At 43.3% G+C, this 13,752-nt stretch overlaps 1 protein-coding gene across 2 annotated transcripts; it reads left to right on the forward strand.

Moving 5' to 3' along the window:
• Window positions 1-982: 982 nt before the first annotated feature.
• ubap2a (ubiquitin associated protein 2a) lies at window positions 983-13,423 on the forward strand. Of its 2 annotated transcripts, none has more exons than XM_012917490.3 (27): window positions 983-1,094; window positions 2,897-3,034; window positions 3,341-3,418; window positions 3,584-3,694; window positions 5,808-5,970; window positions 6,058-6,138; window positions 6,222-6,285; window positions 6,668-6,765; window positions 6,935-6,993; window positions 7,089-7,159; window positions 7,312-7,471; window positions 7,586-7,856; window positions 7,979-8,283; window positions 8,489-8,715; window positions 8,920-9,205; window positions 9,595-9,634; window positions 9,758-9,932; window positions 10,203-10,254; window positions 10,542-10,860; window positions 10,983-11,074; window positions 11,190-11,240; window positions 11,354-11,447; window positions 11,526-11,942; window positions 12,045-12,149; window positions 12,223-12,290; window positions 12,378-12,569; window positions 12,672-13,423. In XM_012917490.3, exons 2-27 carry the CDS (start codon window positions 2,939-2,941, stop codon window positions 12,765-12,767), a joined length of 3,771 nt encoding a protein of 1,256 aa, XP_012772944.1. In that variant the 5' UTR covers window positions 983-1,094; window positions 2,897-2,938; the 3' UTR covers window positions 12,768-13,423. The 2 variants fall into 2 exon arrangements, with proteins under 2 accessions (XP_012772944.1, XP_024658193.1); XM_024802425.2 differs by lacking the exon at window positions 983-1,094 and adding an exon at window positions 1,260-1,632.
• Window positions 13,424-13,752: the final 329 nt, after the last annotated feature.

Raw genomic sequence — 13,752 nt, forward strand, 5'->3', positions numbered from 1 at the left:
CTATCAACCTGTCACAATTACGCACTCTGATAACATTTCCCCCTCTCATTAAAAAGAAATGAACTCTCAAGCTTTGACGAATATCACAAACAAAGTAACATCTGCTTCTTTCAGCGTTAAATTGAGTGTTAGGCAGTGTGCAGCAAACCAGTAAATAAGGGTTGTGTGAGTCATTTAAATATTTTCCTCTCAAATTTCTGTGCCGTTAAAGGGAAACTCTTACAATTACACATACAATAAGGCCAACCACCAAAATACCTGCTGTGCCAGTAATAGTTATTTTTACAGTTCATGTGTATTTGTAAGATTTGCACTGTTTAAGATTTTCAGTCAAAAATCGTTCCATATTGAACATAAGTGAAGTCATACAGCTCAGTACAAAACACCACACTCGTGTAGTTTGCTTTCTTCTTCTAATATTCAGCAGTGAAATGTCTGTCAAAATGCTGTAATTAATGGAGCTCAAAAAGATCTACAGTATGTCTAGATTGATGTCTGAATCTAACTTTAAAAGACAGCATTGCAAAGAGGAACAGTTTGCGTACATGGCACAGTGCGTAAATGCGCATATGGATGAATTCTGCCTCCACATTAGCTGAAAAATGAGAGATGACGTTAACTCTGTGAAAAATGGCAAATTGAAAATTCTCCAGATAATAAGTGAGGGAGAGAAATCAAAATCAAAGAAACACAGGCAAGAGATGTAAGCAATGTGAAAGTGCAGACGCTTTATGCCCTTAAATCCAGCCTTACATTTGATCACTTTCGCTCAGTTATAGCTTAATAATGTAAACTTGACACTCTGGCGAGATTAATGCCTTATAAACAAATATGTCAAACGTGTAGGCGATTGGCAAATATCATTGCACTTATGTACATTATCATAGCATTATCTGATATACGTAACTGTGTGCGTCTTCAAAAAGCACACCACGATTAAAAATCCAGTAAATCTGCGTTTTTGCTGGACATCGCTGATGGTAAAACCTGAGAAGTTTAGTTGTGACCTGGAGACGAGAGATGAGCATCCACCGCGGCACCACGCGTCACGTGATCATCCTGTCTGCTGCTGGCCGAGTGAAGCGTGTTAGCAGGTAATAAAAACATATTTTCTTGCGATTTTCAACTCAGGTTTGTGTGTTTTCGGGTATTTTAATTACGTGCTTGTTGTCTTTTTTTGGTGACGCACCGGGTCGCTGGCTTTTCTGTTTCGTTTTCTCGAGGTTGTGAAGGATGTTTTTTTCGCAATTTTTCTGTTGTCTTGTTTCCCGGCGAGCAATGTCGGGATGGGATTGTGCTTCGCTACGAGGCCTTTGCTTTAGATTTCGTGTACCTTTGTTGTTAGCTTGGTTAGCGTCTAGTTTACATGTTTGCGGCACGTCTGGTTTAAAGGCAACTGTCATAACATGGCGGTGTGGACCTTTAAATGCCTATAAAGCTTAAAGAAGCCAGTTAGACCGCCGTTGGCTATCAACTTGGACCAGATTTAGATAGCATCGTTAGCTATCCGCGATCCCACTCCATCGTTTGCTCACTATCGACGCTACGGTCTCAGCGTTAGCAAGCTGGTAGCTAACTTCAGTTCTTGCTAGCGAGGACAAAGGGGACCATAACACCAAAGGCACAAAGTCGGTCAGTATTCAATCTAAAACGATGCTACGTGAATCTGATTTATTTTTCAAAGAGCGATATGGGATGTTAGCCGTTACCAAAGTGTCTCATTGTTAAACTCGAAATATAAGTAACAGCAGCGGGCTAATGTTAGCATTGGTTCAAAACAACCCTCCGCTTCCTTCGTTACTGGAATAATAACCTGTAGATAAATATAATTTAGACATTTGTAAACAGATATAAGTTAATGTGTATAAACACGGGGCTTCGTGGAACTTGTCTCTGATTTGATATTTCTGGTTGCCAACATAAATATAGTAGGAATTGCGAAATACTGTTAGTGGATTATTGTTTTGTTATCGTTTGTGGCCATGACTGTCGATACCCGTAATTGCGATGTAGTAATATTTTTATCATATAGTTTTTTATTAAATATTTTTATTATATATACTTCATATATTCCCAAAGTCAGAAATATATTTATTTTTTCTTGCTTTTTTAAAAGCTAAAATTCCTTTTGAAGCTTGGTCGTCCTTGTGCGTTAAGCTTTGTTCAGTCCAGTAGCCAATGGCAGCTTTGTATTTGCAAACGTCATTCAGGCACTTGCTATTGTTCTCTGACATAAAACAAAGTGGGAGAGTGGGAACATCTGTAGTCGTCCTTATGATGGACACTAGTGAAAATTCACTGGTAAACGTTGCAGTACAGAGTACTGAGAAGTCACATTGGCCGTATGCTTATGGGTAAATAAAGCCCTCCTTGTGGAAGTGATTCTGATACTGTTTACTATGTGCTTTTAAAAACATGTTAGCTGGTGCCAATGTAAAACAAGATCTATATTGCACAGGACTATAGAAGTATAGAGAAGAATTCAGTATTTCACTGCAGAAGTTTGGTGCTTGGAGTGTGTACAACAAATTTGCTTTAAACTGTCTAGAAAAGCAAGGGGTGTGGGGTCAGGGTGTGTAGTGTTTGTTCTGCCTCGCACACACAGAGTTCTGTGCTGTTTGTAAGAGGACACTGGGTTGCTTTCCCTCCTTGACCCAGATTTTCAGCAAAGCTGTTGCGTCACCAGGCCAACTGTGGGGCTTACAGCCTCCATAAGGGGAGTATTCATATTTGTCCAATAAGGCTTAGGTATACCCACAGCACATACTTTTGGCATTCGGACTTATTCAAGAAAAATAAAAACAAACACTGACGCTCTATTCTAGCAACACAGTAACTGCAGTGTTATTTTCCTTTCCGTTCACTCATCAACACATGTTGTGTTTTCCTTCTGCAGATTTTTCTATTTTGTACATACAGAGTTTTGTATATACTGTATATGATGAGCTCGCTGGGCGGCGACAAGGCCCGGAGCCCTCGGGAAAAAGCGCTGCCAGCTTCCGCTCACACATCACAACCACAGAAACAAATACAGGTGAGCCACTGCATACCTAAAACCACAGTTCTTTGAAATGCTGACATTTTAAGAGGAAAAAAAGCAAAAAAAAACAAACCCCAACACAACCATGACAAGCAATTTATCTGATGATCAGTACTGAAAAGTATTTTCTTTTGTTTTGATTGCAGCTTCACAATCATGCACTTTATATTGTGACAATATAAAGTGATTTCAGACAATTCAAAACAAAACAAACATTTGAATTCATTCTCTTTATATTTCACATACTTTATTCCTCATTTTTCTCTTGGTAAAAGCTGTCCAATTGTTTCTGTGTTACAGGCTACTGCTGAGCAGATCCGGCTTGCTCAGATGATCTATGACAAGAATGATGCTGACTTTGAGGGCAAAGTTAACCAGGTTAGTGACCCTTAAGTAGTTGTCAGACTGTGTGGGGCTTATGTCAGACTCTTAGGGAGAATCAGGCTATGTTTTCATGTTCTTCCGTTAATCTACATTGTGCAATTTGTTTTTATCATTTGACATTACTAATCTTGTTTTCTAATGTTTTCTTTTTTAACCAAGCTGATGGAAGTGACGGGGAAAAACCAGGATGAGTGCATGGTTGCGCTCCATGATTGCAATGAGGATGTCAGCAGAGCCATCAACTTCCTCCTGGAGAGCAACACAGACATGGTAAATGACAACTTTAGGTGAAATAAACTGAATAAATGCAAAGTACACATATAGAGCCTTTAATCTGCTTTTGACTGTTCATAACAGCCTCTGTTTGATGGTTTTTGAGATATGTATTTTTTTTCTTTTATTGAGAAAAAGTTGCTGAAACTTTAAAACAAATGAAACATGAACATTTTGGTGTCATTTAATGGCATCATCAGGGTTTGCTAGCTGCTATCATTGTGTATACTCAGGCTGTATAGTGAAATGTTCAGTACTGTCACTTTCAAATTTTCATGTACTCTTAAAGTGGAGTGTGAGCCATTGCTCTGGATTTGAAGAGAACCTTATTGGTTAAAATAGAATTTAAGTAGTGTCATCTGAGCTCTGTCAGATATGCACATATCCACTAACATCAGTCTCTAAGCTGCGCTGTGTCCCTGTGAATACTTGTGTGACTTTTTTTTTTTTAAATCATGAACTGTTGTGCAAAATTTTTCTTGGTCTTCTGTTCCGAGCGCAAGGTCAAACAGGCCACTAAATGCCTGGCAAGCACTTGGGTGTTGTGTCTGAACGTCTCAGCAGATTTGAAAAATACCAGCTGGCTCAGATGTTGAGGAAAGACTGTCAGGCTCGACTATCAGTATTGTTTTTGCTTTCATGGAAGCCCAAAAATAGCAAATAGCTGGTTTTCCATCTTACCTGGAAGTCTCTACTGTAATGCTATCATTGTTACGTAATCTGAAACCTGTACTGTTCACTATGTCATAAAGAAAGAGATGCTTCTGAAACATTTTTCTTATGCTGTAGGAGTAGTTTCACAATAAGGAAAATTGTTCTGATATTTATTGTATTTATTTACACGTCACTGCATAGGGGTGGTCAAAAATCGTCAACATCGCAGCTTTCTTTTTCATGTTTTTCAGTGCCCTCTAATATCTGGCATGGCATGTCTTGGAGCAAAATACACAAGTTCATGTTGGGTTACCATTAGGCCTGTGGCATATCATATCATCTGCTATAATACGACAAAAGTGCCATATCACGGTACCAGTGATATGAGGACGCCGTGAATTAGGTTTCCCAGCATGGACAAGCAGACAAGCTCAAACATGTCTGACAGTGAGAGGCTTTTAGTAAGAAAGGGAACTACTTTGGTAACTTCCAACAAAGCACAATGCTCTGGCAAAATACTCAAGAAAAAAACTGTTCCCGCTAAAGGTGGGAACAACAAACTTGTTTCACCACTTGAAGCAAAAACATACCATTGAGTAGAATCAACCTAAGAAGGCATGTGTGACTCAAAAGTAAACAAACAGTTTAACCAGGCATAGCCGGAGCACTCGCTAACTGCACTCCATTTGACGGGAAGAACAAGAGGGGATTGCGATTACTAATTCAGTTAAGTGGTGGTGAAGGAGGGCTGTAAGCAGCTGATTAAAGAGCTGGTTAAAATACCTAAAACCTCAATTGAAAACACTACCTAGGAGTTACCTTTTAAATTGGGCAGTCTGCCATCAGTAGCTCATTGGAAAAGGATGTAAAATACCCTTCATTTTATTCACAATAATAATTGCTGCTGTCTGCAGCTGCAATCACAGATAAAATGTTATTCAGTATCTTTTGTTTTGTTTTGTTTTTTTCCTTTTTCCTTTTAAATTAAAGCTGCTTTTGAATGCTTCAGTGCTGGTATCTTGTTTTACCCCACCATATCTCTTTGATATGGTACAGGTCTCCATCCCATCCCGGTGCCTCAGATCCTCCTCTTCTCTTCTTCTTCCTGTTCCTTCCTTTTGTCTTATTACTACCATGGGGGGCAGGGCTTTTAGTTGCTCTGCCTCTCAACTTTGGAATTCCTTACCCCCTGACCTCAGAAACATCACTTCTTTCCCCCGTTTTAAGTCCACCCTCAAAACTCACCTGTTCAAGATAGCCTACTCTGTATAACTTCTCCATGCTCTTAAACTTTGTTTTGTTATTGTGTTCATTTCCTGTTTTTATGCTTGTCTTATTTGCTCTTATTTGCTTGGGTGTTTTGAAATAAAATGTATTATTATTATTATGTTATTAATCCAGTACTGTTTATTTAAGGTGTCATTGTTTAATTAAAAAAATCCTTTTCTGTGTTCAGACCTCATGGGAAACAGTGGGAAAGAAGAAGCCCTTGGTGAAAGAAGGCCCATCAGAAAGCAAGGAGAACAAGGAGAACCGGGAGAAGAAGGGCGAAAGGGAGGCTAGCAAGGGTCGTGCCACTGGCAACCGCAAAGGCAAGGGGGCCAGTCGGAGCCGACAGGGTAAGGAACTTCAGTTTTTCAATTTTCAGTATTGTTTGTCCTACTGTTCATGTTAGTCACTTTTCTTTTTTGTTTCTACATACATAGCACGTCCAGAGGAGAACGGTGTTGAGGTGACACCAGTGGACAAAGGCTCGGATCGAGGTCGGAGGGTCAAAGGTGGAAGAGGTGAGCAGATGCACCAACACAGCACTGTCAATATAGCGAACACTTGAGGGTAAGTTGTTAACCTTTGTGTGACTATCACACAGGATCTGGAGTTCGAGGTCGAGGGAGAGCACCAACAGGAAGCAGGTTTTCAGCCCAGGGGATGGGGTATGCTCGAACATGCACACACACACACACACACACACACACACACACACACACACACACACACACACACACACACACACACACACACACACACAGTTTCATTCTTCTAAGAGTTTTAGGTGAAAATTAATACGTTTTCAATGAGAATGAAGATGTTTCATTTAGAAACTAACAGGATAAATGCATTCTGACAGAAATCTGAAGGCCAAGCAGCCAGGAGGGGGAAAAAAGCCTGTTGTTAAGGTTTTTTAAAACCCTGTAACTATGCACATTCTCATCTGGCAGTATTTTCTATTACTTCTATTACTAGAAAACCACTTTTTGTGTGTGTGTGTGTGTTTGTGTGTCTGTCTCAGTATTTGTCTCCTTAAATCTTCTCCAGGACTTTCAATCCTGCTGACTATACCTCAGAGGCTCGGACAGGGACCACACAAACAGAGGTTTGGGACACAACGACCAACAACAGCACAGATGGAACAGGTGAGCTCAGGAGAACACACATTCACATACAAACAGCTCATGGCTTATATATCCAGGTGTGTGCCCACAGAGCAGACAGGACCGTTATCCCTATCAGAGTTTGCATACTGCTTCTTGTACACCTGCTTATTCTGTCTGCACTTCTCACTTATTACTGGTTGTCCTCTAGTTGCCTGGAGGAATACTTTGGAAGACTGGGCAGCTGAGGATTGGAGTGAGGATGTTAGTGTGAGTTGACACAGTGTCACACATTACAGACTGGTAGTAGCAGGTATGTTTTGATGGTGTAACAATTGTGTGTCTGTCTTTGTGTCCTTCTGCAGCTCTCAGAGACCAAAGTGTTCACCTCCTCATGTGCACCTGCTGCTGAGAACCACATCACCCCTGGGCAAAGGTGCGTAACTTTATATTTTACACTTTTCTTGGGCGGGGGGGTCAAGAATTTCCTGTTAAGAGATGTTATATTAAATTTTTGCTTCTTCTTCTTCTTCTTCTTTTTTTGCTGTAATATATTTTCTAATTGGCTGAATGGACTCTGTCTGTTAGTCTGGACCTCGCTTCTCTGCTGCAGAAGCCTGTGGTTGGAGCAAGAGAACCACCTTCTTCTTCCTCTCAGAGTCTGGTCTTTACCAACTCCCATCATCACCAGCAGCAGCCCCACAGCCGCAGTGCCACCAGTAGCACAAGCTACGCACATGCTGCTCTGGTAAAAATACACTCTACACTCCTTCTCATGTCACATGGTCTTTGATCTGCCATGTGTTGTACAGAGATCCAGAAACAAAGATTGATGACTCTGTTTTCTCCTCTTCTGTGCCAGTCATCAGTGCTGGGAGCTGGTTTTGGGGACTTGGGCCAGGCTAAAAGGACTCAGGCCAGCCCTGGAGCTCAGATACTGGAACAGCTGAAGGGTCCTGGCTTGGGTCAGCTTTCCTCATCCCAGGCAACCCCTCCTGTCAGTAGCCAAGGAAGCAACACTTCTATTGGTCGACTGCCAGGCCTGGGAGCACCTGTACCTCCACCCTCCTCCTCTAGCTGGGACATGAAGACTTCAGAATCCAACACCACCTCACTGTCCTCACAGTACAGCCGTAGGTGTACAAATGGAAAAGTGGTGCTCACTTTTTTTTTCTTTTTTGTTTATTACATAAGCATTTATATTCACTTATTTCAAATCTGTTCCCGGCTCCTTCTGGTTGTTGTGAATCCGCAGGTGAGTTTGGTCTGCAGCCAGAGCCTTCTCTTGTGCTGAGTCAGCTGGTTCAGAGGCACACGGGCCCCTCCTTGCCTTTGGCGCGTCAGACGAGTCCACAATCGCAACAGCAAGCACCATCTGCTTCAGCCTCGCCTGCTCCCCAACACACCAGCACTCCAGCACAGGCAGGCCCGGTGATGGCTCCTGCTGGTGCTAAACTTCTTGCCCCGAATGCAGGGCTGGACCCTCAGGGCAACAGCACGACACAGCAGCAACGGGTACAGCTCAAAGGCCAGAAACGAAGGATACCTCCCACGTCAAAGGTAAACAGATAGCAATGGCCTTAAGCTCTCAGATAAATACTTAGTTACTCACGAACCTTATGGCCCGCATGGGGTTTTATTTTTATTCTTTTATCCTTAAGTGTGCTGTTATTATTAGAATTTTAATTTTGAGTCAAACCAAAGTCATCAGTTTTACACACTTTATATCCAGGTGCTAAAACTTGTTTCACTTTCTTTCTGAAAGATCCCATCCACTGCAGTAGAGATGCCAGGCTCAGCAGATGTTCCTGGACTGAACCTCCAGTTTGGAGCGCTAGACTTTGGCTCGGAATCGGCGTTGCCAGAATTTGGAGTCGTGGATAATTGCGTGAGTGCAGCATCGAGGGAGTCCGCGTCGGCCCCTGCCTCAGCACCACCTGCAACAGGACCGGGGGCACAGAGCCAGACGAGCCTGTACTCTAAACCGCTCAGGTACTGTGTCGCCTCTGATCACTTATTAAATCTTTCTAAAACAATGCAAGAGCGACGCATTTAACAAGATGTATCCCCAAAACACTGTGTATGTCAGATACTGTGTAAAAGATGGATTTAATCATAGATGACTCAGAATGGAAAATGGTACATAAAGTTTTAAACTGTCAACCTATCTGTACTTTTCATTTTGGTGCCTTGCAGTGAGTCACTGGGCAGCCCTCTCTCGGTGGCCCTGTCTTTGCCCCTCTCCTCATCAGAGCCAGTTTATCACTCCTCCACAGTGGCTTTGCCGAGTCTCACCTCCTCATCGTTAGGGACCGCAAGCTCAACCAACACTCCTTCCTCCTCTTCAACAACCTCAACCACCTCCGCCTCTGTACCTTCCTCATCTCCCTTCTCCACGGTGGGGGGGAGCTATGATGGGACCATGCCCCCTCACACAAGACTGGCATTTTCTCAGAACAAAGAGGCCACGGGGCCAGTGATGGTGAGTAAAAGGGACTAATGAGCAGTAGTTCACAAAATCTGTCCTCAAAGGTGGTAATCTTTGAATGGAGAGGGGGGATAAATTAATCTTTGACCATTTTCTATCTTTGAGGTCATTGGTCATCAACGCAACCAGACAGTATTACTTCCTGTTGTGAAAACAGTGTCACTCAGAAATTACAGGTCATGAGTCATTTGCTCAGTCTCATACTAACTTCCTGTCAAACATGATAAATTTGTTTAGGGTTGATTTCCACTGTCTTGCCAAATAATGTCAACTCTGAATTGAATTCAAGTTTTGTTGATACAGTGTGTTTGTAGATGCTGTAAACGTTCTTATCTGTTATCAGTGAATGAAAACACAGCTGCTCTATATTTTCTTACCACCAGAACGGTTTGAATGGTGTGAGGACTTCTGCTGCTCTGGACAGTGAGTTACTTTTGATTAATTGGTCAGTTGAATGCATATTTGTTGCTCTTTACAAATGTCAACATTCTTCATTTGGCTAAGCTCATTCAGGTTATTTACACGATTATGTACTCCCAATCTCAGCTTCATCAGCTTCTTCTACACCAAAACCAGAGTCACCGTCTATGAACATCAGCACCAACGGCACCTCAGCTCCTTCCTCCCATTTACCGTCTACCATGCCTCCACACAGCTCCACCACGCTCTCCGGCCTGGCAGCGGACCTGCCCTCAGTCAGCCAACTCAACTCACTCAACAGGTGACACACTTACACACACAGTAACTTAGTATAGCTTTAATTTAGACATTTGTGTTCCCTACTCCGAAAGAGAATACATACTGTTTGGGTACCCGTTACCATCTGCCTGCTGTTTCTTCCAAATGGTTGAAAGATTTTTTTTTTTCTCAGTGTGTCATCTTTAAAAAAACAACAACAAAACAAACGAACAAAAAACCAACCTCTTGACTTGTAGTGCCTCCTTGTACACTTGCTAATGATCACACATTCCACTGTGCCTTCCCTCTGCAGTCATGTCAGCAGTCATTCCTCAGTTTCAGCTCTGGGCTCCAGCTCTCACACTGTAAGTACCTGTTTGTTCTCTGTGTGATTTCCTCTGCAGCTTAATAACATGGAATTATAACAGGCTGATGTGCCAAAGTCCTAATAAAAATAAAGCCAAAGTAGGCTTAAAAGCATAAATGTCTTGATTATTTGGGGAGGGGATCCTAGGTAAAGGACCCCCTGCCATCTGGGTGTCTCCAGTTTAATAACCAGTATAGGCAGCATGCCTTAAGAAATGAAATCTGCAGAATAAATCGAATAGAACTACTTCAATTCAAGCCACTTCTTTTGTTTCTTTGTCTACAGTACACCAGTGTTGACAGCAGCAATGTGAGCTCTCTGGCTCCCTCATCTGGCTCTTACACGTCATCCCAACCCACAGCCTCAGCACTCCACTCAGCCCACAACAGCAGCAACAGTAGCAGCAGCATCAGCCACCTGTCCAACATGCCCAGCATGGGCAACAACATGAGCAGCACAGTTGGCGGTATTGCTGGTACGAGCGGACTTCACTCAGCTGCTACCGCCACCAGCAGTACAGTACTGGGACTTGGCTCCAATGGAGCTACTGCCACATCCAACCTCTCTGCTCCAAGGACTACACCCCTGCTCTCCTCCTCCACTGGTAATGCATTAAGGGCATTGTTTTCACCTATACCACTGGCTCCATGATACCACCTTTTTAAGTGGCTCTAATTGGAGCCCTTAGATGTACATTAAAGTAAATGTGTGTTATTGTATTGACAGGTAAAGCTCCTCCTAACCTGTCCCAGGGTGTGCCTCCTCTACTGCCCAACCAGTACATTATGGGCCCGGGGGGGCTGCTGCCTGCTTACCCAGTAAGTAGACCTTCTAAGATCCAGAGTCACTTTTGTGTGCTTGGGCTTTTGTATTTACACATGCAGTATTCTGTAGGATGTGTGACTGAGCCTTCTTGTTTTTTGTGCCTCACAGCAGATCTATGGCTATGAGGACCTGCATATGCTCCAGTCGAGACTGCCAATGGTGAGATGAATTGTTACGCTTGTGGGACAACTCTTTGTTTGTCATCTCTTTAGTGCTTGTTCAGATTTTTAGGTTGTCGTGGATCCTCTCCTGATCCTCTTCTCTTCCTTTAGCCCTCTTTGCAGGATTACTATGGAATAACATTCCCTGGCCCCGCAGCAACTCTTTCCGGCAGAGACGGGAGCCTTGCCAACAACCCTTACTCAGGTAAAGCACCTTAACTCTTGGCTGAAATCCTAAAATCCGGTGTTTATTCTCACTTGACTTCTCTCCTGTTTTTGCTAGGTGAAGTCACAAAGTTTGGCAGGAATGACTCCACCTCCCCAGCTCCCCCCACAAGCCTTGCGGCGCCGCAGCCTCCCCAGGCTCAGAGCCAAGGACAGAACCAGGCGCAGCCTCAGCCTCCTCAGGCCCAGCCTCAGCCCCAGGGCCAGCCACAGCACCACAGCAGTCAGCAGGCCTTTCTGCCGCCAGGCTACAGCTACACAGGCCTGCCTTACTACCCTGGAGTGCCCGGTGCCGTACCTAGTGCTGCTACCTTCCAATATGGCCCCACCATGTTTGTTCCTCCTGGAGGGCCAGGACCAGCTTCGGCCAAGCAGCACAGCATGGGCCTCGGCCTGGGAAACCCTTCGGCTAGCCCCTTCCAGCAGCAGACACAGCAGCAGCCCAGCGGCTATGGCCAGCACACCTTCAGCTCAGGTTCCTAAAAACCGATGCCAATGCCTGTCAGCACTGGCAATTCGAGCAGGGTTGTTACTGTGATTTGTTTGACAAGATGAGACAAGATGTTTTCTTTTCCAGGGTACGAAGAGCTGACAGCAGGGCCGGCGGGAGTGGAATACAGTAAAGGGTACAACTCCTCTTCACAGGCACAAGCCAAATCTGCTGCTACTGGCCCCGGGAAAGGTACAAAGAAAAGACACTGTTGCTAATTTGAATTTTTAAAGTTCAAGTTTTAATTGTACTGTTTTTCTACCAGGGGTCTCAGTGACATCCAGTAACTCCGGTGTGCCAGACATCAGTGGAAGTGTTTACAATAAGACCCAGGTGACAAATGTCAGCTGCACACCCACCCTGTTGTGTTGCTGTGCTGTTTGTGCCTTTACTAATAAATCATCTCTTCTCTATCTGCAGTCTTTTGATAAGCAGGGTTTCCATGCAGGAACCCCTCCTCCCTTCACTCTGCCATCAGCGCTGGGGGGTCCAGGGCCTCTGAACCCTGGAGCAGCTCCTGGAGGCTATGCACCTGCCCCATTCCTCCACATCTTGCCTCACCAGCAACCACACTCACAGCTGCTGCACCACCATCTTGCTCAGGATGGACAGGTACAGATACTTCCCAGCAGTCTCCTGGGTTTCATCTTTGTCACTTCATACATGTTTATCTGTTTTGGGATGTTTACCTGTTTATTTATGTTTGATGTTCAGGGTGGTCCGAGCCAGCGCGGCCAGTCCAGTAGCCTGCAGCAGAAGAGCCAAGTCAACAAGTCGGGCTACGGCAGCTCCCCTTACTGGGCCAACTGAGAACGACTACACCTGTGATGTGTGCGTGCACCACACCAGTATATCTGACTGACAAGATCATAGAGGGACAAACGATTTACAACACAAGCTAAAACACACACACTACCACCACCCCCCTCCCCTTTGCTCTGTATATCCCCTTTTCAAATTTATGGCTGTTGTATGTAAAATATATTTATGTATGTATTTATACAGTATATATGTATTGGTAGGACATAAAATGTGGTTTTCTGCATTTTTTTTATTTTGAAGGACATTTTATTTCAAAATAATGGAAAGATGAGAATGCTAAATCATGGAGATGAAGATGGTGAATATACTTGAACACAAGCATCTTGTGATGTGGATTTTTTTTGTATGCATACATGAACTGAGAATGATGTACATAGATTATACCCATCATTTTCATGGCAAAAGCCTTTTTTTAATTTTAGAAGAAATATTTTTTTTGTAACTTTGGTCTCCCGCATCTGTGAATCCTTATATTGAGGGTGACTTGAGTTGATAGCTACTTTTCTTTTACCCCGTTTCCTTCCATTTGTCTCTCATTCCCTGACTCTTACTAGTTGGTTGGCTTGACCAGCCAGGCCTTGGATTTGATGTCATTTTAACATTGGTTTAATCCTTGTTGTCCAAATTAAAATTAATGAACAGTTTCTATCGATCTGGCATCAGTATTTGCTTACTACACTTGGAGGTTATGAATTCAGACTGATACTTGGAAAGTATGACAACAAAGGACTGTTGATGTGTAATCAAACAATGTTGCTCAGGGCTAACATTTAACAGGAAGTATGGGTATCGGCACCGTTTGAAGCAGTTCAGCAGAAACTAAGCATTTTTGTTCCTTGTTAAATAGATTACTGATCTTACAACACAGTGGCCACACTCTGTTTTGACTTTCAGCAACTTTGAAAGTCCACAACGGTTTTGCTACTGTCCAGACCTGCGCTTACAAAAGTGCACCCTGTATAAATACACACTG

This window comes from Maylandia zebra, linkage group LG5 (assembly GCF_041146795.1).
Source record: "Maylandia zebra isolate NMK-2024a linkage group LG5, Mzebra_GT3a, whole genome shotgun sequence".
NCBI lineage: Eukaryota > Metazoa > Chordata > Actinopteri > Cichliformes > Cichlidae > Maylandia > Maylandia zebra.

Bases quoted from the DNA above. Each gene is read 5' to 3' on its own strand.
- ubap2a (XM_012917490.3), top strand. From the start codon at position 2,939: ATGATGAGCTCGCTGGGCGGCGACAAGGCCCGGAGCCCTCGGGAAAAA. The intron at 6,139-6,221 runs GTGAGCAGATGC...ACTATCACACAG, and splicing joins GAGGGTCAAAGGTGGAAGAG to GATCTGGAGTTCGAGGTCGA. The intron at 7,160-7,311 runs GTGCGTAACTTT...TCTGTCTGTTAG, and splicing joins CACATCACCCCTGGGCAAAG to TCTGGACCTCGCTTCTCTGC.